We start from the raw sequence: 27,496 nt of genomic DNA on the forward strand, positions 1-27,496 counted from the left end.
ATGGGGGGGCGGGGGGGACGACCTGAAATGTCAGTTTTCTTGATTATTGCCTTCTCATGTTTGCGTCCGACATACTCCGGTGCGATAGGGGGCGACATTTTAAACTGGTAATGTAATCCGCAGGTGAAAGGGGCTTGTCTGTTTGAATGCAAAGAGCGGAAATGTTCTTTGACTGGAGTAGCATTTCTCGTGTGTCCGAAAGGTCTTAAGTGGGAAAAACTGTGAAAATGAGCCAACTGGAGGAGCTAAAGTTGTTTGTGGCTGGGCGACTGCGAACTGCTACATCCGAAATCCTTGCTGTTATCGACAAAACTATAGAGGTGTACGAGCAAGAGGTCACCCGGTTGAAGGAGGAAAACAAGCGCCACTCGTCTCTGTTGGAGATTATCCTGAAGAAAAAGTTGCCAAAGAAACGAGGTCAGACCATGCCGTATTGGTTTGATTCGTATGGTTAATGAATTCAATAGAAATGATGGCTTATTGTGGCTGCCTGTTTAATTAATCAGAAGCATCCCGTTTCAAACAAACTATCCCCCTTATTCCCAGCCCCCATGAGGCTTTGCGTGAATTACGGATGCGATTTCCGCTTTGAACTACTTGTTTACATGTTAGTAAGGCGCTAATCCTCCTTAGTTAGGGCTTTTTTTTTTTTTTGCTATAAAATACGTGGGAACACCAAGCACAGTTGTTGAGTTGTTTAGTTATTGCAAATAAACACCTGTAGCTGTTTGGGGATTTCTTTTTAAATAGAAATCTTGGTGCAAGCAACATTAAATGTCTTCACTTGCATTCGCTAAACCTGCACTACCGTGCTAAATCAGTCATGACAAAGTTCTGTCTTGGCTTCATCCAAATAAGTAGAAATTGGCCCACTGCAGGTATTTCTGAGAAAGCAGCAGCAGCAGCAGCAAATGGCTGAAGGCAAGACGCGACTCTGTTAAAACATGAGTGGAATTCGTGTCCACAAGATGGAGACTGTGAAATGCAGACTGCGACAGAGCTCGAGTTTGCTGGGGATGGTGCACTCATTCCACATACTGTGGGCCACATTGAATTGGTGTGGTTCTCCGTCCCTTGGCATGACCATAGTGTATGCTTTTTTAAAAAAAAATATATGTCCAATATTGGAAAAAAAAACTTTAAAAGATGGAAATAAAGAATTCAATTAACCTTTAAAAAAATATTGCCCAAAATGCAATAACGGGTTCCTTTAGTAAACACTTTATCATTTGTACCAAATGAAGCATCTGCAGCTGATTAATACTTTTAAGATCAAAATGTGAAAAGCTTAGCCCACTATTGGGCTTATCTGTTTACTTTTTTTGGACTAACCTGTTAAGAACTGAATAACAAAAGCTGCTAATAGGAGATTTTTCTCAATTTAGTTTTTTTTATAGAAATGTAATTGGGTGAAACTAAAACTAGACTACTTAAGGAGTTCTGGGTAGAAAATGTTTACAGAAAATTTTTAAATATAACATTTTTTGTGCAGTTTTGAATTAGTTACTGCTCAGAGTATGTTCTTTAAGCAAACTAACTTTTTATATTGCAATTATTCCAATTAATCACTACAGCCCACACACTGTACACTCTAAAACATGTACAGATTCAGATATAAAATAAGCAGCTGCTTAAAACCTTTCTGTGTTAAGTTTCATGTTGTTCAAATATGAAACTTGTTGTTCAAAACCAAAGTGTTGCAGACACTTTGGTTTTCTCCCACAAAAAATAAAAAAAAAAATCCTGAAAGGTTAATAAATTGTGATTCTCTAATGGAAAAGATAATCTCACCTTCTTTGTGTAGAATACGTAGTTCTGCTCCAGAACATACATCGAGGTGCGCTCTTCATCAGTTTTGTTTTTCTTCTCATCTCTTCTGTGCAGGTTGTCATCTAACCAACACTACCACTATAGAGGTTGCTGCAAAGCTTGCCGCTGACTGCAGTGTCGCTCCTGCTGTTAAGGAAGAAAATTCTCCTTCTGGCCCATCTGCTCTAGACTCGGGAGTTAACAGCAAGACCCAAACATCTACCTTTAGCGCCACTGTTGGTGAGAACAATGCCAAAACTTGTTGCTAATCATAAAGTAACTTTTTTTCTCCGTAAACAAACGCTTAAGACCTTTCTAATACTTTCTTACAACGCATAGCTTGATTCATTTTTGGTGTACCCTAAATATGAATTGCTTATTCCACTAAATGTCTCAATCATCAGAAATGTTTTTGTGGCACTCGTCCTTTCTTTGAGCCAATCAAATCTTTTTTTCGTCTCCCAGGGCAACAGACTGTCTTCATCTCCAAGGAGCGCCTTCTCAGGTTTTCAACCATGGAGAACTGTTTCTTCTGTTTCAAGCAAGTGCCCGCCTCAAAGCACCACCTGTTGAAAAGACATTATGATATAGCCGTCCATTTTATTCAGGACGACATCGGTAGGTTTAAGTATCACATTTGAGAACTTTGTTGAATAAAATTTCATACCATCATTTTTTTTCAAAGTCCCTGAAACATTTTATGTAATACTGATTGTCTGTTGGCTACTTAAGACAGCATAATGAAAATCTCATACTTTTACTATGCATTACTATTATTCACATCAAGCACCATTTCCATATAATTTTGAAAACAATAGTTTTTTATGGAGTAACTTGCATGCTTTTTTATTTTTTAAGCAATAAATTATTTAATTAATGACTCATTAGCATTTGTGTTTTTAAACTAGGTGTTTGCCCCTAATCAGCAAACCTGTTTTTTTTTTTTTCTCTATTTGCAGAAAGATTTGTGATCCCATGTATGTGTTCAGACAAAATTCAGGAAAGAAGTCACTGGCACTGTCCGTGCTGCAAGAAGGTCCTTAATCGGCGATGCATCTTTAAAGTCCACCTATCAAAACAACATTGTAGGTTTATTTGGGGATATGTTTTTACTTTTGCATCAGTTAAGAATACAACTAAAGATAAGTGTTTTTTTTTTCTTTCAGGTTATACTGTTCTGCAGACAAGCCAAGTGTCAGGTCAGTATATTTCATACACCATAAAGAAATGCAGCACCAATGTCTTATGTTTTTTTTTTTTTTTTGCGTGCTTAATTACAGTTTTCTTTTTTCTTTTTCTTTTTTTTAAATGATGATCCAGAGGTGTCTGTTCCATTGTGGTTGTCAGATTTTTATTTTTTTCTACTGAATAGATGTACCCAAACAGCAAATTTTCATAAATTCTTTTTGTGAGTAAGATTGAGGCGCCGCATAAAATGACCCACAGTTGGAGATCTCATGTTTTACTGGTAAAATATGAAGACATTACCAGACAAATCTTCAATTTTTCTAGAATTTATTTCATTTAAATGGGGTTTGAAACTGTTCCAACTAATAGAAAAATTGGTATTATAATTTATTCTAATTATCAAAAAGGAAAAAAAAGAAGATTATTAAATGAGTTGTTCTTCTCACCACCAACAGGACAGTGTTTACTATTTGAATTTATTTGAACGATAATATCTTTATTTTAAATATAATGAATAATGAAAGATTGTACAAAATGATTTTTGAATATTCGCATTGTTCAAACGTGCAGCAGCCTGATTTCTAGGTTTCTGTCATGGTGTGTATTTGTTCCCCTTTAATTTCGCTTTCTGGATGCAAAAAATTTGTTTTGCTTCCAGGAAAAAAAAAAACCCTACTATGTTTTTATTGAAATAATAACACATCAATGCTTTTCTCTCCAGGGAATCTTCGTCTGCCTTACACTGTCATGTTTGAAGAAGAATCTTCGGGCCTCGAAGACTCTGAGGAAGACGAGGAAGAGCTCAGCAGTCCGGAACAGCAGCAGGAGGAAACGGCTTCACCTCTGCTTCAAATGAAAGAAAAAGCAGCAGGTATCAAACTATAAGCCGTGTTATGTCAATGGCACAGCTACATAAACAGTCCATGTAAAACTTTTTTTACATTTTTTTTAAATAAATTTTCTCAGGCCAACTTCCAAATGTGGTGGATGCCCAACATTCTGGTAGAAGTCAACCACAGCAACACTGTCTATACCCAAATCAAGACCGTGGCACGGACATCTGGTTCAACACTCGCATTCAAGACGGAAAGGAAGTTATTATAGTGGAAAGTCGTCAGAATAGTGGCTTAGGTAAAGGACTGGATTCAGCTGGCAAAATGCAGCACCCACATGAAACCGGTGTGGTAACGAAGGGCAAATCCTGCAGCAATACCAAGGAATCTGTCCCGACCAAAGCAGCGTCCTCAAGTTCAGATGATCTTAGTCCACCAAGCAAAAAGCATGCAAAAAATCAATTAGCAGACCTAAATCTGAGTACAGTGAAAACAAAGTTATCTGCCACTCAGAAACGTGTTGGGTCGTATTACTGCAAGGCATGTGGAGAAATGTTCCATTACTTCCACAAGCTAAAGACGCACATGCAGAAACACGCAGGGGACAAAATCTGTATTTGTGGGGTTTGTGGGAAAAGTCTGACGCGCAGTGAAAGTCTACACGAACACCTGCAGAACCACAACGCCGAGAACGTTTGTGGGACGTGTGGCAAGCAGTTTTCAAGCCAGTCTCGCTTGCAGCAGCATAAGGCTTTTCATAAATCAAAGACTAAATACAAAGTCTACAATATGATCACACCTGGATTCACGCAGGGGTTTGAAAAGTCTTAAAATGTGAAAATCTTGCCTAACTGGAAATCCTTAAAACTGAAATTGGTGCTAAAGGGGATGAGCTCAGACTTAAGTAGGATAAGGTTGTGTATGTAGATGAGTGTTTTGTTGAGAAGATTACTTGGGTTAAGATAGCTGTTTTGATTTAATGTAGAGCTAAATTGATCATTTTCAGCGAATAAACACGAATCGTTAAATTGATAACAATAAAAGCTTTGTTAAAATGTTAATTTGAATGTTTCTGGTAATATGTCATGTTGTGGTTAGATTTAATTCATGATGTTCTGTAAAAGGTCTTAAGCTTATCCTACTGAAACCTGCAAGAACCCAGTCAAGCATGGCTGAAATTCTCCAGGAATCAAATCCTCTGTGACTGTTGTCCTTTAGTAGCATTGTTCTCATGTGTTGTGCTGTAGTGATAGAACCTCTCTCTCTCTCTCTCTCTCTCTCTCTCTCTCTATATATATATATATATATATATATATATATATATATATATATAATATTTGTTACATAGATACTTAGCATTTCCTACTGTCATGTAGTGTGGAAAACTGAGTACACCCTTAATGATACAATTGTGTTGATAATCAGTTTTTGATTGAGACATACAACTGTGTTAAAAAATGCCAAGACTGTAGGATATAGTTAATAACCAGCTTCAAGTGTTGCTATCTATTAAATTAAGTGGTTATTGGCTTATGTAACTTAGTCATTCTCTAGTGGAAAACATTTCGGATAGTTGGCATTTTTTCCAGGTGTGGATGCCCCAGCAAATTCAGTCAAAGGTTTAGACGGGATCAGAAAAAAAATACAAAAGTAACTTTTTCTTAATTCTACGGGCTTTATTTGACGTGTGGACGAAGATTTATATATATATATATATATATATACACACACACACACATATATGTACGCGAGTCTTTGTGGAGGGTGGTGGGTTACATAGAAACACTTAGTCAGTTATGGGTGACAAAAAACATTTCTGTTAAAGATGTATAAGGAAAATCTGTGATACAGTGTTGAATGAATCCCCTTCAGTCTGATGGTGCAGGCTGACGGCGGCGCTCTGTGCTGACTGGTACGTAACGTTTCAGCTTCTCGGCAGCGTTCAGTCGTTTGTCTCCCATAAAAATGTGGCGAGTTTATTCCTGACAGGAAGAGGGGGTTAGCTGCTCCGCTCCGCAGTCTCTTCCCTATCAGTTCCCTCCCTCACGGGAAGTCAATCTACAGTAACTCCTGGGCTAGTTACTGCCTCTCCTCTTTCTTAAATTTTCATTCTGGGAAACATGGCTGTGTTAAAGATCCAAGACCAGGTAAGCTAACATCTGGTTAGCTAACGCAAAGTCATCTGGAACTGATAAACGGTAGTTTATTCGAGTATTTTTACACAGTGTTGTTCGTTCCCATCATGTCCAATATATCAACTTTATTATTTTTTTTTATCCTAGCTTAATTTAATCAACGGTACACATTTTCTTTAGTTTGTAGTGGTAGGGAAATTTATTTTTAAAAGATGAACGTCCAACGGCTAAGCTAATGTTGCGCCGCTTCTATCATCAACTTTAATATCTGACATGTTAGCAGACTAGCTAGCGGTAAAAGTAAACAGCGGAATAGCAGTTCTCTTTAGACCCATGCTAACATCATGTCACCTGTTGCCTTAAATTAGCCTTTCTTTCAATGGACGTTGTTGCATATCGAGGGTCGTTTTATCTTTTTTTTTTTTTTTTGCTTGTATTTTTTTTACATTTTTTCTTTTTTGCTTGGGGTGCTGATGCACCTCTGAACACAGCTGGATGGATGTGACTAAGAGGTAACCTATGTGGCCAACCCTGTCATTTTGAAACGCATATAAATACCTGTTATGTTACGCGTTTCTTGAGATATTAGCACCGAGTTAGTGAGACTAACTCGATTCAAAGCGGCTCCTTTGTTTGCCTGCCCCCCCCCCCAGGAGTTTGCTTTGTCAGCTGTCTTGGTTTTTCTCCGGGCAGCTAGATGGCCAGTTGGTCACCTGTTGCTGCAGATAAGAAAGGCTGTCAGACTGAAATAGCAGGTGAAGTTGATCCAAAACCTACAGCTGCATCACACTTGAGGCTTAAGGGTCAGCAGCTGCTTACAAAGTAACGGATCCCTAGCTCATGTAGAGATGAAGTGGTGGATTTCTCTTTATTCCCCTTAATACAACAAGACTGTTAACAATTTTGAGCATAGTGATGGAGTTGTGGTAATTTGAGCTTACTCGATACATATTATGTGTTACAGCTCACTTAATACTTCTTAATTTATTTCGAAAATAAGAAGGGACGATTGCATAAATGTAGCCAACGCATGTCTTTGCATGACTGAAATAATATTCAAGATTTATGAAGAAGTTTGTGTAATTACCTTACAGGATGGAGGGTACTGTAGGGATACATTTGAAACAGATTGTGTTCCAACTAATCTAGGAGACATAAAATAATCTGAAGAAATAATACTGATATTGGAAAAAATAATTCAGTATCTCTGCCAAGGTGATTCCAAAAGTGTGATTGGATAAAAACACAGCATTTGGTCTTGTCAGTCCTTTTGAGGAAGATCTTCATTCCTCCACATCTTCTAAGTATTTTTTTTTTTATAATTTAATGTAATCAGGAAAAAAATCCAGCGCTGAGCAATTAAAAGAAGAATTAAGCTTAAATTTTATAATAAAAAAAAATGATAGAGTAACGCTTGTAAGCCATGAAAGATACTTATTCTGATAAATCATAAAATAAATACTTTAAAACATTTGTTTTTTGAAAGCAATTCTTTGGTACTTTCAAAAATATATTTCATGTAATTTAAAATGTGTATTTATCCACATTACAAATATCATAGCTACTTATTTATTGACATTTTTTTATTTTTTTGATGCATATTAATCTTCTGTTTTTTTTTTTTGTTTTTTTTTTGGTTTTAGAATACAACATTTTCAAATTGAACATTTTTTTTTTACCAGTATGGTATTTATATACCATTACATGCACAACTTACAGTTCATATGTTGATGGTTAATACTTGATTGAAGTTAATGAGTATTTTCCTTATGTTGCTGTGAATTTTGGAGAAAGATAAGATGTGTCATTTCCTGTTTTTGTTAGTTTTGTTTTTGCGTTTCTTAACCTTTGTCAGATTTAAAAATAAATACATTTGGAACAAAGTTCACCAAAAAAAACAACAAAGTTTTTGATGTGTTTACAGACAGAAAAAAACATCTTCACTTTGTTGCATTTAAAAGTCTGGACATTTCCGCCTTTGCCCAGACGACGACTGGGGAAAATACAGACCTATTCTAATCACCGGCTGATTGATTGGCGAATCACTAATAAATACCACATTGATCCCTGTTGGGTCATCGATTTTTGGAGTCTTTCTGCTTGTGCCGAGCGTTCTGTGTTCAGTGTCCTGAGCCGTCGAGAAGCACGCAACGAGCGGAAGACTGTGATTAGGTCCCACTTTCTATTCTTCATTGTTCTCTTGCTTGTTGACAGAGAAATGGGGACAAAAATAGTTACACAGAGGAGCTGGACGGGAGATGTTGGTGACTTTTGGATTTTTGGTTTTTTTTGGCCTCTAGAGGGCATCCTATTATTAAAAACATCAATGTCTGAATGAGAGAACAAGTCGTTGACAGTAAGAACCCATTTACCACTTAGCGGACAACAGTAGTTAGACGCTTCATTCATCTGCAACATGAATCCTGACCAGATAAATTATTTGTACCTAACATGAATTTGTATAGAGTTATTTTACTGATTAGTTGTTTTTTTTTTTTGTTGTTGTTTTTTTATTGTGGAGTATGTTCTGCTATATTCACACATGAGTATGATATCTGATTATGTAAACATGGTAATTAGTTGTCTTCATGATCTCCACACAAAAAAAAAAAAGCTGTTTTATTTGATCCTCTTTAGGCATTTTCTATCTCATTTCTGTCCGGTGTTTGAGTTTTAGCAGGATGTTACAGGACTTCAGTGCTGGTGTAAAGTTAGTGGCTTAGACAGTCGAATCTGTGTTTTTACTGTCTGTGTTTTTCATGCTTAATGATGTTTATTTTACTGTATGTCTCTGCTGAGCTTTATGCTTCTGAACAGGATAGGCATAAAGGATTCCGACTGACTGGAACTGCTGCCAAATATGTTACAGGCCAAGATTAGAAGAAACCTATTAGTTTAATTGTTTTTCTTTTCTTTTTTTTTTTTTTTTTACAGTAGGAACATGACAAATGTCGCATTCATACATGAGGCCTAGCATGAATGGAAGCAAGGAATCACAATCTCAGCAGTGTTGGTTTTAAAACAAGTGTATCCACACATAAAAATATGCAATAAGTTAGTAAAGTATTCCCACTAATTATAGAGTTTGGAATTGTGGGTAAAAACCTTGAGTTGGATAATAACGAGCTTCATCATATCTAATTGGGCCCTTAATTTGCTCTTCTAATCAGTGCAACCAAAGTAAGAAAAAAATAAATAAATAAACAATTCCTGCTTAGGTCGAATGTGGAGTAAATGTTGATGGTTTGCTTACAAGCTCTGCCAAAATACAGTATTTGCACTGTTTCGCCATGGCTCTCTCAAATATTGCTGCTGACATTCGAAGGTCCTTTTAAATGAGCGAAGGTGCTGGTTAGCGGGATAGAGTTCGATTGTCTGTTTGCCAGCAGCTGTGTTGCTTTTTGTTTGGGAGAATATGCGCACCAGCACAGACAAACACACGCTGCCCGACACGTGCTGTCTTTTGTGTTTCTGCTCTGCGATTGCGTTACACACACACACACACACACACACACACACATGCAGTGCTGCATCCTGTGGCAGTGTCGGAGATGAGGTCAGTGGTATCCATCAAACTCTCTGTTGCACATGCTCTCTGTCACGTGAAGTTGTTAGTGAGTCGACTGCATTTGCGTCGTCTGATAAAATGCTTGGTGAAGTTTTTATATGAATCTATACTCTTAGTTTGAAGATTTTTTTTTTTTAAATGAGGGTTTCTAAATGGGGAGGCTGTTAGAGTTTAGGCCTGGAAAAAAAAAAAAAAAAAGCAAGCACCAATCCACCTCGCTCTTTCATTTGCCCCTGCTTGCGCAGTTCCTCCCTCTGAGTTAATGGGGTTGTGCGGCCTGGCAAGATTGCCCCTTTTAGGATCTGGTCTGAATGAAAAGAAGACTGGAATACACACACACACACACACACAGTCATGCACACACAGACTGGTCTTGTTAACCACCCTCACATTCCCTGGCGAAGCCTGTTTGTTCCAGTTTCATAATGAGATGGGGACTTTTGAAGCTGTGCCACTGATACACCAAACAGGATGCCAAACCACCCCTACATGAAGAACACGAGCTTCTCCCGGGTATGCATTGTTATTCATAAATTCAATCATTTTTAAAGACTTTATTTGGACCAAATTTCAAATCTGTAAGCGCTGTGTACCACATTTTTTTCCCCCAAACACCAAGCTGTTAGTTACAGCTTTCTAAATGCCTCCAGCTAAGGTATGAAAAGCCGTGATATCTGAGTTTATTGTACAATGACGAGTATTTGATCCACGCCGAATTGGCACTAAATCCATAAAACGAGGGTCAGATGAGTCATGTTTTCTGGTTGTAAAGGTTTGACCATCCATAAAACTCAAGACACACACGCACACACACACAAAAAAACCCATATCGGTTGCTTAATTTAGAAATGAAGACTCGTTTACTACAAAAAAGTATTGTTGCATTGTAAATGTGAACAAATTTTCATACCCCTAGATCAATGTCATAATATATGTGCAAACCTCGGTGTATTTTAATGGGACTTTATATAATAGACCAACTCAAAGGGGTGCTAAATATTTTACAAGTGGAAATCTGAAAAGTGTGTTGTGCGTTTGTGTGCCTCCTTGCAGAGCAGCGTTTTGGGGTAATGCCTCTACCAGCTTTGCACTTCAAAAGAGAATTTTTCTTTGCGAAATTGGAGAGATACTGCCTGTGAACTATTTTGAAGTATTGATGCAATTTATCAGTAATGGACTTTGACTAGGCCATTCTGGCACATAAACACGCTTTCACATATAGCAATCTTAGCTTTCTCCCTCAGTCCCAAAACATGACTGTTGGGTTAATTAGTTTCTCCAAATTGCCCTTAATTATGAGTTTGTGTGAGGTTGTTTATCTTGAGTGGCTCTAAGTTGTTCTGTGATGGACAGGCGATCCTTCAGCCAATAACTGCCTTTTTTTTCCCCCACTGATGCTCTAAAGAAAATCCGTCTTAGGCCTTCATAGAAAAGCTGGATTTATGTCGATGGCATTGCGTGTGTACTCGTTAGGTGACAATTGGTTGCAGTGGACTTTATTGAGGCAAATCAAAAGAAAAAGAGCTGAATGCCTTGCTTTTCAGAGTTTTATTTGTAAAATGGCTTGAAAGCATATATTTCCTAATTATGCAATACTTTTTGTTGATTTTCTTCCTCATAGTTTTCTCAAAACTACATTGAAATTTCTGTTGTGACATAAAAAAAAAAACCCGTAGAAAACAGGTTTCGCCCCTTACTGTCCTCCGCTTCAGTCGTCGTTACATGTCTTTGTGTTCTGTTGAACACCTGCCTGCGATTGTCTCCCTCACTTTCCCTCTGTCCTCTCATTTTCTCTGACTCTGTCGCTCCCCTCCCCTCTCCCTCTCTTATGAAAGAGCTGGCTTCAGCAGTCTGACTGAACCGAGCGATGCATTCCCACTCGCACACCGGGCGCTGCTGCCCCGTACGAGCTAATTGCTGCTGGGTCCGTGTGTGTTCCCGGCTGCGGCTCAGCACTGAGGATACGGAGCTCCCTGCGTGCTGCTAGGCAGCCCAGACTCATTCTGCCGCATTCATGCCTCCTACCGCCACCATTACGCAGAGGAATTCCCTGCTGTCTCCTCGACCGCTGCTCACAGACAGAGTGAGTGTTGGTTAGAGAGAGAGAGGGGGAGAGAGAGAGGAGAGGAGACGGGCTGCAAAGCGACACTGACAGATAGAGGACAGAGCTGGATTTTGTGCTGGATTGACACATGGAGATGCGCCGCGTCTGTTTATGTGGGAAGTACTTTTTATGGCATTTATCGCTGACCTTTGTGCTATGGGATTGCGCACATATGTAAGAAGGAACACCGTGTATTTATGTGTGCGTGAGTGTGTGAGCGGCCGTTCCTGATGCGGTCTGAACGGGCGAGCCGTGTGTGTATTGTGGTGCTGGAGGAGGTGGAGGAGGACGAGCCCTCTCCTTCATCCCCACCTCCTCGGCCCAAAGCGTCTCAAGTCTCTGGAAGGGCTGTCGCGCAGGACGACAAGGTGAGAATGCTCAGTTTTATTTAGTTTCCCAATTTTTTTTTTTTTTTCATTTTTTTTTTGTTTTTGCAGGTGCACACCACACAGCATTAGAGATGCGTCTGCAGTTTTATATGCAGATCAGTGAATCTCTCAAATGTGATCTGAATTTAAAACTTCAATACTCGTACGCCTCGTTGCAGAAAACTACAATGGGCTGCCAGCACCTGTCATCCAGTGCAAAAATAGCACAAGTATGTTCCTGGCCCATGAGAGCAACATTGGTTTCTGTAGCTAGTCGGGATCGCCTGGTCTTTGTAGTCCTCTTTCTCTGAGTATAAAGGACAAGGCTATTGCTGGAAGTAAGAAGAGCCTCTTTAAGTTGTGCTGACATGACTGGATGTTTAGGTTTGTAGGCAGTGCATGCTTGTGTATATCTAATTGTATTCAATACATTTTGAAACATGTTATCTACAGTAATCATCTTTGTAAATAAAAGACCTGTAAAAATGTATTAGTGAGCCTTGATCTTTTACAGGCTAATGTTAGGTTTGCAGTGCTGGATTAAAGTTTAAAAAATTCAAAGCAGTTTTAAAGTAATTACGTCTTAAACTGCAAGTAACTATTTTTTTTTAGCTTTCAATTAATTTATCAATTACTTTAGTAATTACACGCTTAAAAAAAATATTTCTTAAAGTGGAACAACTTAGCATTTCCGTAGTACGCCTGATCATTTGTAGCAAAAAATGCATCTGTAGCTAAAAAATACTTCTAAGATCAACATGTTTAAAGCTCATCCGTTTCTGCTTGACTTTACATAAATACAGTGATTATTTTGTGGATTCATCGATTTTGCCATAATTGGATAGGAAGAAGTGCGCAATAGATTTATTTTAGAGAATTTGAACCAGGTGAAACTAAAACTAAGGTTTTATTCATCTTAAATGTGCATATAATTTGTACATTGCTGGCTTAATTAGTGCTCTGACTGGGTTGTTGTTTCAGGAAATTGATTTTTTGAGTAAACAAACAAATTAGTTGATTTTTTTTCAATAAATGCATTTTTATTTTTTTTTAGCTTTATGTCATAAACCAACAGCGTGAGGAGAAAAGGGAGTAGTAAATGGTTTTCTACAAATACGCGTCTTTGTCTTTCAGAACCAAATTTTACTGTAAATACAGACTCAATTTCTTTTTTTAATAATGTTGGAAAATGTCAAAGCGGATTCTTCCATTCTTCCGTTGTGAATCCATTGTTTGAGTTTATTTTTAACAGGAGTTTTTAAAAATAACGTCCCCAAATTTTCACAACAGTTTCTTCTTTAAGGTGAAAACTTTGTAAATGAAACGAATCTTTGCGTCGAGTTTACTGTAGGATCTATCGAAGGTTTCTCATCACTGCAGGGAAACGCTGTTTACGAAGCAGCAGCAGCAGCAGGATGCTGCTGGAACCATGCCAGTGCTTCAAAGTGAGCTCCGTAAACTAATATGAGTAAATGATAGTTACCCTGTGTTTCTACACTCTCAACTTCCTCTTTTTTCTAGTTTGTACAACCTGTCTAAATTCTGTGTAGCTGTCATGTTTGTTTTTTTTTCCCCGTATGAAACATACGTTTTGCATAGTATTTACATAATAATCTGCTCTTCTGGTTTCACAAGGAAAGAGAGTGCAGCTTTATTCCTCAGATGACCTCAAACATCTATGATGTTTTAGATTGTTTTTTTCCACACTCTGCATCCTGCAGCTGTCATAAAGAGGTGATCTAGAGCCCGGTGTGGCCTACGGCTTTGTCCAAGGCTGAGATTATTCTCTCCGAGTGTGAACCGTCCCTTACTTAACTCTCAGAAATGTGACCAAGGGGTAGAAAATGTCTGCGTTTCAAATGAAGGGTTTCTGTTTTTCTGTCTCCGAAGCCATCCCTGCTGAGAGCCATCTTTAACGTGGACCCAGACGAAGTTCGCTCTCTTATCTTTAAGAAAGAGGATGTCAACGTTCAGGCAAGTCGAAATCCTTCTCCTTATGCCCGTCAGAGTTTTTAAATATTAATCGGCTCCACTTTCTAAAGAGCATTCCAGAATTGCGCTTTCATCAATGTTATCGCATGTCGTGGAGGTCTCAGACCTGCAGGACGCAAGGACACGACCTTAACCTTCCCTGTGGTTTTACTCTTCCCTTTCCATTTTTTTCAGTTTATGCCCCATTATTTTCCATTTATTGTTCCTGCACAGTGTACGTCTGTACATCTGTGGGTATATATTGCTGATGTCATCACACCAAACTCTCCAGAGTCAGCAGCACCGGCCCAGACCTCTCGCAGTCATGTGACCTTTGTTTATAGCCCCACTTTGCTGATTACTCTTCTCTGCACCGAAAGAGAAAGAGAGAGAGAGGGTGATGATGATGCAGCAAGCTGTGAGCGGGATCTGATAGAGCGCAGTAAAGAATAAAAGTGAAGATGAAATATTTTTTTCTCCAGGCTCGTGTTTCCTGTGGTCTGTAACAGTGTAAGGTCTATAGATTACAGATGTGTGACCTATGTTCGTATGAAAAATGAGGATGCTGCAGTGGTGCTTTAGGTACTTATCTCTTCTCGTACCTCCCCAGGACAACGAGAAGCGAAGCCCTCTTCACGCCGCAGCGTACCTCGGAGACGCTGAGATCATTGAGTTGCTCATCCTTTCAGGTAAACGTCACAGACATGTTAAACTTCTCGGCTGCTGATTAAATAATTGATGTTTTAGGTTTGGGATCCGTCTTTCTTCAGTTGTCTCAGCTCCTTGTGCTTTCAGTAGCCATTGTGATGCACTTTGTGACGATTTCTGTCTCTTCATACCACAGACTTTCATGTCTTTTATTGGGTTTATTTGCTTAACTCATTGATATTAACATTTTTGCCAATTTGTCTTTGTAAAACGGCTCAAAATGAATGATGGAGAGCCTCTGTAAACACCAATTATGAAGTCTTGGCAGTAATTCTCAGTTGGATTTAGGTTTGGACTTTGATCTAAATAATTAATTGTCACTCTGACCTTTGGTCATTGTTCTGCTGAAAGGTGAACCTCCTCCCCACTCGGGTTGTTTTGTAGCCTCTGACAGGTTTGCCTCTTTTTAGCGCTTCTATCCTCTCTGAACCATCTTCACTGTCCCTCGCTAAGAAAGAGTATTTCTACAACATGATGCTCCCACCACTGTGTCTCATTGTGGGTGACGTCTCTCCACAAATTGCCCTTTAGTTGTCGGTATGGAAGGTAATTGTTAGCTTGATTTAATCAGATCGTCGTCCACATATTTGCTCAATTCTGTGCACTTTTAGTGGAAAGTTAAGTTAGTTTGCTTGTTTTGGTGAAAGCAATTAAAATCAATTCTTAAAGGAAATACTGAGTTTTCCTTTAAAAGACTAAATGCCTTGCTAGATCATACTTAGTCATTCTTTTCACAGCTTCCTAAAGAATTTTAATGTCATTCATTCACATAAGTTTCGCCCTGTTTTCTTATTCACGGTCATCATCAGCTGTCCCATCGCTACAGCTGTCCTGCTCGCTATCAATCACATGATACGTGTCGGACACAACGAGGTGCGGCTGCGTAACCCAGGAGTAGGGGTAGAGTGATTGCGTTAGCATTGGTGTGTGTGTGTGTGTGGAGTGTTTCTCAATGACGGGAAGAGCCAGCAACAGGTGCAGCTTTAGACCTATTTTAACCCTCAAGCTGTGCCAAAAAGAATCATCTGAAACGTTTTGCCTTCCAGGCACCGCTGGCTCTCTCTGCCTAGAAGCCACGTGAGCTGTGTTTGTACACTCAATTCCTCTGAAGTTATTTTGTTTTTCTAATTAAATTGACATAAACGCGGGGCTAGTAAAATCGTTTTTTTTTTCTTTTTTGACTCTAATCTGTTCTCTTATTTAAGGAGCCAGGGTTAATGCCAAAGATAACAAGTGGTTGACTCCTCTACACCGAGCTGTGGCTTCTTGTAGCGAGGTAACATGTCACACAGACACACGTTCTCTTGTATGTTTTAGTTAATTTTGTGACTAGCAGTGACATCTGAAGTGTGGTTAATTTACCTTTTCATGGAGAAGAACCCCACAAAACCTGAAAAATTGAACCACTTTTAAGTGACCATCTCTCTACTGATATAAGATACTTTCACTAGCTGTTAAATCCAATCTAGCTATTTAGACATAAGCTTATTGAGAAACTATAAGAATTTCTCTGCTCATTGTTCCCAGTCCTGGGCAGCGTTCCCACACTAACGTTTCCCTCTCGTACTTATTCACTTTCTTTGTTCTATTCTAAGCACGAAAGGCCGCTAAGAATAGCAAAGAATTTTCAAAGCGTGACACGGCCACCTGCAAACATTTTGTCAGCGCGTCACCCAGCGGACCCTCTGTCTGCCTGGCCCTGACCCGTGACTCCCATTGTCTGCAGGACGCGGTGACGGTGCTGCTGAAGCACAGCGCAGACGTAAACGCTAGGGACAAGAACTGGCAGACGCCGCTTCACGTAGCGGCCAGCAACAAGGCGGTCCGCTGTGCCGAGGCTCTGGTGCCGCTGCTGAGCAACGTCAACGTGTCGGACCGCGCAGGACGCACTGCGCTGCACCACGCTGCCTTTAGTGGCCATATAGAGGTCGGTAACTTTGATGTAGATAGATGAGAATGCAAAAACGAGTATATATATATATATATGCATCTGTTTCTGAAATGTAACAAATAATGAAGTTGTTTGAACCTGTTTTTGACGGACGCACAAATACAAAAAAACAATCGTAGTTTCTTCTGACTCACTGACTTTACTGTATGTCAAAAACAATAAAACCAGTTGGGTGAAAAATGAGATAAAGCTGCTTTATATCAACCTTCTTTTTTAATTAAACTCTTTCTGTGACAGTTTTGCAAGAAGATCACATGACAGCTTTTTCTCACACAGGATAACGGACATGTGGACTCATATGACCACAGAACAAGGGTTTACTGTCTTTCAGTCCATCTGAGATGACCTTTGTAGTTGATTATATGGCTTCCTTTCTGCATAATTCAGCTTGAAGTTACATTTCTGGATCTCTTTTTGCGAAAAGAACTAAAGCTTTCTGCTCTTACACGCAGCTGTATCAGAGCAGCAACTGACATGTCTGCCTATCAAGCTTTAAGAATACAGTCCATGACTATATTGTCATATTTTTTCCCCCTCCTACTTGTCTTAATTCATCCGAAACAAACACATTGATGTAAAGAGGCTTCACATTTGTTTTAAAGAACGGTTTAAAGAACCGTTCTTACAAACCGTTTCAAGAGCAATGTTTCTGCAAATGGGACCTACACATGAACACTTTTTAAATTGAAAATATTTGAAAATGCTTGTTAGATGGTGAAGCTGCTGCTCTCCAGAGGAGCCAACATTAATGCGTTTGACAAGAAGGACAGGAGAGCCATCCACTGGGCAGCCTACATGGGTGAGATTATAGAAACATGACCTGCTCCATTCAGAAGCGGATGACTTTTGTTTATTCAATTCAGTTGTCTTTATCAGGTCACCTGGAGGTTGTTAAGTTGCTGGTGGCCAGTGGAGCTGAGGTCGACTGTAAGGACAAGAAGGCTTACACGCCACTCCATGCAGCCGCCTCCAGTGGCATGAGCAGCACGGTGCACTACTTGCTGAGCCTGGGTGTCCATGTCAGTGCACACACACATTTGCATGTCGTTCATTCGTTTACAAAGTCGTCCGTGCATATTTAAAGCCTTAAATTCACGTATCTAAGTTTAAAATCTTAAAATGTCTTAAATCCATTAGAAAATGTAAGTTGGCCTTAAATACATTATTAATCACAGATCTTAAGTTTTGTTCCCCTGTATTCTTTGTAGTTTTTCTCAGTTTTATTGTCAGCAAATGTTTGAGCCATGCGCTCAAACATTAGGCTACCACTAACTAGCCGCTAATATACCCTTGTTAGCTAGCTTTTTTGCATCTATCATGGGTAAGTGTAAATTTATCACCAGTTGGCTGTACGACATTTGTCTTCACCAGTGGCTCACTTCTTTTCCCAGCCAATACGATGCTACATGCATTCTGTGCAAAAAAAACCCTTGATAGTTCTACTATATAAAATACGCAATTTTCTTTTGTACATTTCTACTGTGATATAGGTCTTATAATAGTCTTAAAGAGGTCTTAAAAATCCTTAAATTTTAATTGGTGAAACCTGCATAAGCCCTTATGTAAAGTTAGCTCCTTAGATTAGTGTAGCTGAAATGGATTTACACCACATGCGCTTTAAAATAGTATTGATTTTATTTATTTATTTTTTAACAAGATTGTTCTCTGCTTAGGTGAACGAGGTTAACGCCTATGGCAACACGCCGCTCCATTTGGCCTGCTACAACGGACAGGACGTGGTGGTCGGCGAGCTCATCGAGGCCGGAGCGAGCGTAAATCAAGTGAGCGCCAACGACTCCGAGAGCAGCTGCCGGGTGGTTCGGCTCGTTTCCCTTAATTATTTCGCTACATTACCCCAGGTAAACGAGAGAGGCTTTTCTGCACTTCACTTCGCTTCGTCTTCACGCCAAGGCGCGCTGTGCCAGGAGCTGCTGCTGGCCCACGGAGCATGCATCAACTTGAAGGTTTGTCAATATTTAGATGCACTTTCTTACAAATGCTTAAACACACACACGCTTAACCCAGGACGCCGTGTTTGCGCTACTCTTGTATATCTGAAGCAGGTTTGTACAAATATTGTTTGGCTGTGAGCTGTTGATAAATAGAAAATGTATCTTCTTAAGAGCGTCTGCAGCTCATAAAGTGCCTTGTTTGCATTTTGTCACCGTACAATTACAAACTTATATTTTTTTTTCGTCTGTGTGATTGACGAAGGAGAGCAAAATTGTTTCAAAATATGCTTTTTATTTATTTTATTTTTTTAATAGTCCTACACCCCAGAAGGTAAGCTAAACTGAGCTGTGTTTGCATTTAAGCAAAATGCAGCGTTCTGCGTAGTTTCCGTTTTGTGCGTTAGAACGACCGACTGTGCACAAGGACAATGACTACAAATACAGCCAGGCCATGCTTTGTAATGAAGCACATTCAAAAGCAAAAATGGTCAATCCAACTGACCATTTAGGTGGCAAGACCTAAATATTACTGTCCAGATCAACTCTCTGAACAATCTGACTGAGTTTGGACTTTTGTGCAGAGAATTTCTGACTCTACATGTGCAAAGGTTGCAAATCCTTAACCTTCCCTTTCAGAATAATGTGCTGCCTTGTGTTGGTCTGTCACTGAAAAATCCCAATAAAATCCCTTGAAGTTTGTTGCTTTTGTAATGTGACAAAATGAGAATGTTTTCCTACTTTTGCAAGGCACCGAGCTGATGATGTCTGTTCTGCTCAGTGTTGAGCAGAGAGCTGAAATGACAGTTTGCTTAACACTCCGGTAGCAGTGATGGAAACTGATACCAGTGTTTCAACAGCCTCAAGATGCACAGCCATATGGCAAGTTGCAGGGGGAGGAATAGCTGCCCGAGGCAGAAAGCTGCCCAGGCATTCCTTGTGTGTGGGTGTGTGTTGTCTGCCAAGGATCCAGTTATCTTCATGTTTGTTCAAAGAACTAGTCATAGTAACTTAGTGCTTGTAAACATCTCTTCTGTCCAGAGTAAGGATGGTAAGACTCCGCTTCACATGGCAGCTACACATGGGCGCTTCTCCTGCTCCCAGGCCCTCATTCAAAATGGTGAGTGTGCTTTGTTTCTTTTAAAGATTAAAATTTATCTGGATTTTAGTTGTTTTTTTAAAATAATTTGTATATGTCTGAGTCTTTTCCTTTGCTGTGTTCGTAGGAGCCGAGATTGACTGTGAAGACAGAAGCAGGAACACCGCCCTTCACATCGCAGCCCGCTACGGCCATGAGCTCATCATCACGTCGCTCATCAAAGACGGAGCCAACACTGCCAAGTCAGTTACGCTGACATTTAGCCATCTGTGTGTTTCTCCACAATTTGATTTTTGTTTTAGACATGCGACGTTTGCCTGCAAGAACTTTTTTTTTTTGTTTTGTTTTTCTTATTTCAGGAGAGGCATTCACGGGATGTTACCGCTACACCTGGCAGCTCTCAGCGGCTTCTCCGATTGCTGCAGGAAGCTGCTGTCCTCAGGTACAAGTCTCGCTCACACCGTCTCCTGCCAGCAGAATCACCCGCTTGACATCCAAATTGATGCCGACTGCATATTTTTGTACAGGATTTGTCATAGACACCCCCGATGACTTTGGAAGGACCTGTCTGCATGCAGCTGCAGCTGGGGGGTGAGTATTCCTGCTTACTGTGTTGTTTTTTGTTGGGTTTTTTTTACCCTGTTCATGTATTAAAATTGTATGTCTTTGAATTTGGTGTGCTGGGAGTCATTTGTTCACTGCTGTCAGTTTTAATCATCGTCTTTTCAAACAGAAACCTGGAGTGTCTGAACCTGCTGTTGAACACAGGAGCTGACTTTAACAGGAAGGACAACTTTGGCAGGTAAATTCAAGTAGGGCTGCAACTAACAATTATTTTGTTCATTGATTATTCTATAGATTATTCTGACCATTAATCAGATAAAAATATCAGCATATTCTACATATTTTTTACTTAATCCAGTTTTAGAAATGCATTAAAGGATGAAAATAAACAAATGATTCAATTCCTTTTTAAATAACAAAATAATTTTTTTTTTGCCTAAAATGGAACAATCAAGCATCCCTTTAGTGAACACTTGAATGTTTCTAGCAAACTATGCTAGAAACATTGGAAAAAAAAAACTCCAGTCGATGATTACTCAGTTACTAAATTAGTTGAAGATTTTTTTTAATTTTTTTTCATGATTAATTCTATTAATCGTTTCAGTCCTAAATTTAAGCATCGTTGTGATTTCTAGAAAAGCGATATCTAGATTACAAAGCCGTCACTGGTTCTAACTGGTGTCGATTAAAATTTTTCCAACAGGGCTCCGCTCCACTACGCATCCGCCAACTGTAACTACCAGTGTGTGTTTGCGCTGGTGGGCTCTGGGGCCAGTGTTAACGATCTGGATCAGAACAGCTGCAGCCCTTTGCACTACGCGGCGGCTGCCGACACGGAGGGAAAGTACGTTTTGTCTTTGCGTTTTATTGCGACCCATTCGAAGTCTTTTTAATGGAAAATATGAAACTAAAAACACTCCGTTTGGTCTTTCCTAGATGTGTGGAGTACCTGCTGAGGAACGACGCAGACCCAGGCGTGAAGGACAGGCAGGGCTACAACGCAGTGCACTACGCCTCCGCCTACGGCCGCACACTCTGCCTGGAGCTGGTGAGCACAGTTCCTGCAGTCGGTGCCAATATTTTCAAGATCAGGTGCATATTTATCATTGTTTTTATTCTCTTCAGATCGCAAGTGTGAGACCGCTCGATGTGGTAAGAAGAGAGCTACCTGGCTTGTTGAGCCAATGACACGTCACTTTTTTGATATGTAAACTTTTTTGTGTGTGTGTTTCAGTTAATGGAGACCTCCGGAACCGACATCCTGAGGGACTCAGACAGTCAGGCCCCCCTAAGTCCGCTCCATCTGGCGGTTAGTTTTGAAGATTTAAGAGAGGCTTGTTTCTGACTCTGAGCGTCCAGGATTTTAGTTGCCTTTTTTCATGCTCTAATGCCAACTGGATCTGTCGGTGTTTGCTTTTCATTTAATCAGGCTTACCACGGACACTGCGGGGCGCTGGACGTCCTCCTGGCCTCCCTGCTGGACGTGGACGCGCGCAGCCCGGACGGACGCACCCCGCTAAGTTTAGCCTGCTCCAGGGGCCATCAGGAATGCGCTTCCCTGCTGCTCCATCACGGAGCCTCCCCCATGACCCGCGACTATATATACAAAAAGACAACCTTACATGCTGCAGGTATCATCATTAATCTTTACACCAAATGAAGTGGTTTTGTTTTCTAGCTTTTAAAGTTGTTACTCTTTGCAGAAAAGTAAATGAAACTTAACCTGTTTCTGTCTGTCTGCAGCTATGAATGGCCACCCAGAGTGCCTGCACCTGCTTCTGAGTAGCAACAATCAACACATCAACGTGGATGCACAAGACAACAACAGACAGTGAGTGTGTTCAGAGAGAACAGACGACTTTGGCTGGATTTGTTTTTTATTAGACTGATTTGTTCACAGATGTGGTCTGGAGATGAGAATAAATGTATGAGTTACGGATCATTTCCCCACAGGACTCCCCTGATGTTGGCAGTGCTGAACGGACACACAGAGTGTGTGTACTCTCTGCTCAATCAAGGAGCCTGTGTGGAGACCCAGGACCGTTGGAGTCGGACAGCCCTGCACCGCGGGGTGAGACGGCCGAACTAATGCTGTGACTATAATTGTAGAGCTTTAATAGATAAAGAAGTAGAAGGCAGGTTTTGCGTCTTAGGATTTTTTTTTTTTTTTTTTTTGTGTATCTTTGCTGCAGTCTTTATTATTTATCCAAACGGTTAACTTTATGTCTGAAGGGAGCGCTGCAAATTTATTTATACTAACTGAAATGTCAACTTTTTTTTCCACTTTACAGCTTTGCACTTTTCTTTATTAAAGTTTAAACCCGTTTGTAGAACCAAAAATAATCATAAAAAATGTGCAAAATTTTAACAATCATCTTCTGAGCCCCTCAATGTGGATTTGTTTTTTTTTATTTTTCATTGCAAAAACACAAAATGTTACCAAGTATTTTGTTCTTATTTGTAGTTCAAATATCTTGAAACACTTAAAATGAGACAAAACTTACTTACAGTATAAGTAACTTTTCAGGAAGAAATATGAACTTGTTTTAAGTCAATAACTCCTTAATCCTGATGAAAATGTGCAAGTTGCACCAAAAGATTATTTCACCTACACCATGGGAAAGTTGTCTTATTATAAGTGAAGTAATCTGCCAGTGGAGCCAGTACTTCTTCATCAATATTAAGGAATTATTGACTTAAAACAAGCTCATATGTTTTCTTTTGTTGTTTTTTTTTTTTTTGCTGAAAAGTTACATGTAAGTTAGTTTAGTCTTATTTCAAGTGAAATAAAATATCTGCAAAAAAAATTCTTGGTAACATTTTTTTTTACCTCGGTTTTCATCTTATTGACTGTTCAGCTGTAAGATTTTGCCTTTTTTCCCCCCCTATATCTCGCAGGCTGCCACAGGCCAGGATGAGTGTGTGGAGGCCCTCCTCCAGCGAGGGGCCAGCGTGTGTGTGAAGGACATCCGGGGCCGCACCCCGCTGCACCTGGCTTCAGCTTGTGGCCACGTGGGAGTCCTGGGGACTCTCCTGCAGACCACGCCGCCCTCCCTCCCTCACCTCACAGACAGCCAGGGCTACACGCCGTTACACTGGGCCTGCTATAACGGTACAGGAATTCAACACGCCCGCATCTGTTCCGCGTGAACTTCCCGCAGAGCATTTATGTTCTGCCGTCCCTACTGTCTTGCAGGTTACGACGCATGTGTGGAGGTTTTGTTAGATCACGAGGCGTTCAGGAAGATCAAGGGAAACTCCTTCAGCCCGCTGCACTGTGCTGTGTAAGACTATTTGTCCTCTTGAACGCTCGTGTGTGTGTGTGGAGGTGTTGTTTAAAGATATATGACACTTTTCCGGTTTCAGTATGAACGATAACGAGGGCGTGGCCGAGATGCTAATCGACTGCCTCGGTGCAAACATCGTCAACACCACGGACTCCAAGGGAAGGTATGGAAATGATGTAAAGTGTGTTTTGTTTTTTAATATATATATTATTGATTGAGAGCGAACTCAAACTTTCAACATGAACCTCCGTTGTTGCAGAACCCCCCTCCACGCCGCCGCGTTTTCTGACCACGTGGAGTGCATTTCTCTTCTCCTGAGCCACGGAGCTAAGGCCAACGCCGTCGACGCGCTCGCGCACAAAACACCGCTGATGATGGCGGCTCTGAACGGACAGACCAACGCCGTGGGTGAGCGCGCTCACTGATTGTACGGGTGCTTGAAATCGTTGAAAATGCTTGAGTTTCAACGAGGTGTATTCAAGATTTGGGAAGCGCTTGATATTTTATCTGCACAGTTTTGTCATAAGGTTGTAATAAACATTTAGAAACGCTTACAGAGAGTCAAGTGGTTATTTATATTGTGTTTAAGCATTTTACTTGAGCAGGAAGCTCCTTTACTGGGCACACGAATCAGTTTGTTCAATGTAATGAATATTTATTATCCCATTATTAGCCATTTAGATTACTAAATATCTTTTGTTCATTTTTTTGCAGAAGTGCTGGTGAGCAGTGGGAAAACAGACTTGTCCCTGCAGGATGTAGACAGGAACACGGCTCTGCATCTGGCGTGTAGCAAAGTAAGTCTTTGCCTTTAAAGTGATTGTGTTGATTTTATGGTTAGATTGTAAAATGCAGACTTTTTTTTTTTTTTTCCTTGCGTTCCATGAATGTAACAAATTTCATTGAAGAACATGTTTGATTCTCTTTCCTGAAAATGGATCTTTAATTCAACCAGAAAACAAACAAAACACATCCGATGTGGTGGGTAAACCTTTTATCTAACAGAGAATGAAGACTTTTGCAGCTCTCAGCAAATTTTATTTAGTTGGTGGATAAGCATCCATTTAGACCAGTTGCAGACGTCCAATTAGTGGTGGTGATGTTTTTGGGGGTTTATTTTCCCCGCACACAAAAAGGTAAAGCTACTAAACAACAAGAGAAGGAACATGAACAGCTGCTTGTAGTTTGCGCTGCATATTTGTGAAGGATTGCATGCGTTACTGCAGCTGCACATCTGTGTTGACTTAAAGATGCTAAACTCAGTCGGGTTCCGTGCTAAATCTCGAAGAGGGAGCCGTATCAGACTCCAGCGAAGACTTTTCGGGTCGTTTTGCAGATGTGATCGGTTTCGACAAACGCTCTGTTTGTTTTCTGTTCTTCTCAGGGCCATGAAACGGGCGCGTTGTTGATTCTCGAGAAAATCAGCGACAGGAACCTGATCAACTGCACCAATGCTGCTCTCCAGACGTACGTAGTTCGCGTAAGCTGGACGCGGCCGCGAGCTCCGGCTGGACACGTTTGAACCGTCTTCTTCTTACAGGCCGCTGCACGTAGCAGCCAGGATGGGGCTAACGGTGGTGGTCCAGGAGCTGCTGGGAAAAGGAGCCAGCGTTTTGGCGGTGGACGAGAACGGTCAGCGTCCGTCTCAGCGATTTCACCAACTACAACAGCGATGTGTTGAACATGTTTTCTCCCGATACGTTCACAGGTTACACCCCAGCTTTGGCCTGTGCTCCGAATCGCGACGTCGCCGACTGCTTGGCCCTCATCCTCAACTCGATGATGCCCACCTCCCCCATGGTGACGATCGCCGCCATTCCCGCTTTGTCCCTCACCCAGACGGTGATCAACCACCACCCGACCTCAAACCACATCTCCAAAGGAGTTGCGTTCGACACTCCGCCATCTCTGAGACCCGACCACGCCTCATACTGCAGGCCAGAGAGGCCGCTGTCCTCCGTTTCCGCGGACGACGAGCTGAACGACTCGGACTCGGAGACCTACTGAGGACTTTTGGAGACGGCCTCATGATCCCGGCAGGCTAGCCAAACCGCTCAGGAGCCTTAATAGATAACTGACTGAAAGATGGGGTGGAGGGAAAGTAGAGCAGGTGATTTTTGGGGTAAGCTTCCTTTAAATCATTTTAAAAATAGCCTTTTATACAAACCACACATAGTGCCTTGCAATTGCATTCCTACCCACTGTCGTTTTTCAGATCTCGTCACGTTACAGCAACAAACTTCAGTTTATTTTATTGGGATTTTATGTGAACTTTTTGTCTGTTATTCTCTGCAAAATAATACAACCTCAATCAGATTGGATCTGTGAAGGTAAGGTAATTTTATTATATCGGCAACAAGGCAATTCAAAGTGAAGATCATACTTAGAAGACTTGCTACAGAGTTTCAGTTTGACTTCAATTTAAACTTGAAAATAAATCCACTTTGATCTAAAGCATTAAACGGCAGCTCTGACTGTGTTTAGGACAATTTTCCTGCTATGTGCTAAACCCCACGTCCAGTCCATCGACGCTTCAACAGCTTTGTTTTCTATAATGTTTTGCCAACATGTTAAATGTTGGTCTCAACTGCAGAGTTCACCTCCATGGTGAAACTGGAGCACCTGTTTTTAACTTAACCTTGTGTTAAACTTCTCCACTATGATTCTATAAATGTAGCTGATGTCAAATGCTTGCTGCGATTCCTTCTACTTTATTACTATTCACTACCTTTTTGTCACATAAAATCCCCATTTGCATTGCTTAGAAGTCTGTCGTTGTAAGATGACAAAACGTGAAAAGGCTGAAGTGGTATGAATACTTTTGCAAGGCTCTGTACTTTGTTCCCTGAGGTGCATACCGGAGCAGAAACACTACACTTCTATGAAAGCACTGTACGGTCAGTAACATGACCAGTATTTTTAAAACGTAACAGCAGTATTTCCTTTTTTTTTTTAAATGAGTTAAGGCTGTACTGTATGTGAATTTTTAACCCTTTTGAAAGGTTTTTCCTCCAAACGAGCATCAAGTGAAGCTCAGAGGGAACAGAGGGAGAACCTTATGGGACCAGCTGACTGTACTTCAGTTGTTGTTTTTTTTAACTTGGTTCTTTGAGCTATCATGGTAGACGCCGATGACCGTTACTCATGAACATTAATAATGCTGCGTTGGGTAGCCACATTTCCCAGGAGGATGACATTGGTATTGATTTTTATTTTACTTTTTCCGTATTTATTTTTAAGTGTAGACTAAAATCTTTGAGCTGATTCTGACAGCAGGTGGATGTCAGACCTCGTTACTGTACACGATTCAGACGTCTGTTGACTGACGAGCTGAACGAACCCTTGAATCCTGCAATGATGTAACTGCTTCATGTTTGTATTCTGTACTGGAGACAGTGTGTGGATGCATGTTAATGAGTGTGTGTGTGTGTGTGTGCGTGCGTGTGTGTGTGAGAGAGAAATAAAGATATGACTAAATATTGCCTTTTTAGAAATATGCAAAGTTCAGACAAGTTGGATGCCGTTGGTGTATTGTTTGTAAAAAAAAAAACGTATAAAATAACAGATGAATAAAAAGAATTGTTTTATTTAGTTTGTACATCAAAGAATATGAGATTTGTCATCCATGATTTCATTCAGAATTCATTTCAGCTTATTAATACAGCACCAATTCACAACAGATGTCTCAAGGCACTTAACAAAAAACATTACAGTAATTTCATTTCAATCAAATTACAAATTGATCCCAGTTACCAAACAGTACAGTATGCTCAAGTAATCGTTAAAAGTAGAGTAAAAGGTAGATTGCATTAAATCATTGACTAACAGCATTCACTCCTCCTGGGCTAGCTTAAAGAGCTTGCGATCATACATGTATACCAGTCTCTTAAACTGTCGTCCCCGGACTGTGGCCCGCACATAACTGCATGTAAACTACCGTTTTTAATTACCTTGACATGAGT

At 40.4% G+C, this 27,496-nt stretch overlaps 2 protein-coding genes across 5 annotated transcripts; both read left to right on the forward strand.

Moving 5' to 3' along the window:
* Positions 1 to 12: 12 nt before the first annotated feature.
* On the forward strand, positions 13 to 4,891 carry LOC103461011 (uncharacterized). 2 transcript variants are annotated; one of them, XM_081612606.1, is made up of 7 exons: positions 13 to 417; positions 1,885 to 2,049; positions 2,275 to 2,427; positions 2,799 to 2,894; positions 2,976 to 3,008; positions 3,719 to 3,868; positions 3,964 to 4,891. In XM_081612606.1, the coding sequence occupies exons 1-7, from the start codon at positions 228 to 230 to the stop codon at positions 4,659 to 4,661; spliced, it is 1,485 nt and encodes a 494-aa protein (XP_081468732.1). In that variant the 5' UTR covers positions 13 to 227; the 3' UTR covers positions 4,662 to 4,891. The 2 variants fall into 2 exon arrangements, with proteins under 2 accessions (XP_081468732.1, XP_008401552.1); XM_008403330.3 differs by having other exon boundaries at positions 14 to 417; positions 2,769 to 2,894.
* An 866-nt stretch (positions 4,892 to 5,757) lies between these two features.
* On the forward strand, positions 5,758 to 27,142 carry ankrd28a (ankyrin repeat domain 28a). 3 transcript variants are annotated; one of them, XM_008421749.3, is made up of 29 exons: positions 5,758 to 5,977; positions 13,896 to 13,979; positions 14,587 to 14,665; positions 15,890 to 15,960; positions 16,411 to 16,611; positions 17,347 to 17,434; positions 17,512 to 17,654; positions 18,309 to 18,416; positions 18,495 to 18,599; positions 19,626 to 19,704; positions 19,811 to 19,925; positions 20,043 to 20,125; positions 20,211 to 20,274; positions 20,417 to 20,485; positions 20,951 to 21,091; positions 21,184 to 21,295; positions 21,373 to 21,399; positions 21,482 to 21,556; positions 21,677 to 21,878; positions 21,991 to 22,078; positions 22,201 to 22,318; positions 23,146 to 23,359; positions 23,444 to 23,531; positions 23,614 to 23,697; positions 23,794 to 23,942; positions 24,249 to 24,331; positions 24,919 to 25,001; positions 25,075 to 25,166; positions 25,243 to 27,142. In XM_008421749.3, exons 1-29 carry the CDS (start codon positions 5,951 to 5,953, stop codon positions 25,539 to 25,541), a joined length of 3,171 nt encoding a protein of 1,056 aa, XP_008419971.1. In that variant the 5' UTR covers positions 5,758 to 5,950; the 3' UTR covers positions 25,542 to 27,142. The 3 variants fall into 3 exon arrangements, with proteins under 3 accessions (XP_008419971.1, XP_008419969.2, XP_017163070.1); XM_008421747.3 differs by lacking the exon at positions 5,758 to 5,977 and adding an exon at positions 11,199 to 12,005; XM_017307581.2 differs by lacking the exon at positions 5,758 to 5,977 and adding an exon at positions 12,084 to 12,235.
* The last annotated feature ends 354 nt before the right edge of the window (positions 27,143 to 27,496 follow it).

The sequence above is a fragment of the Poecilia reticulata genome, chromosome 11, assembly GCF_904066995.2.
Source record: "Poecilia reticulata chromosome 11, P_reticulata-male-v2, whole genome shotgun sequence".
Taxonomy (NCBI): Eukaryota; Metazoa; Chordata; class Actinopteri; order Cyprinodontiformes; family Poeciliidae; genus Poecilia; species Poecilia reticulata.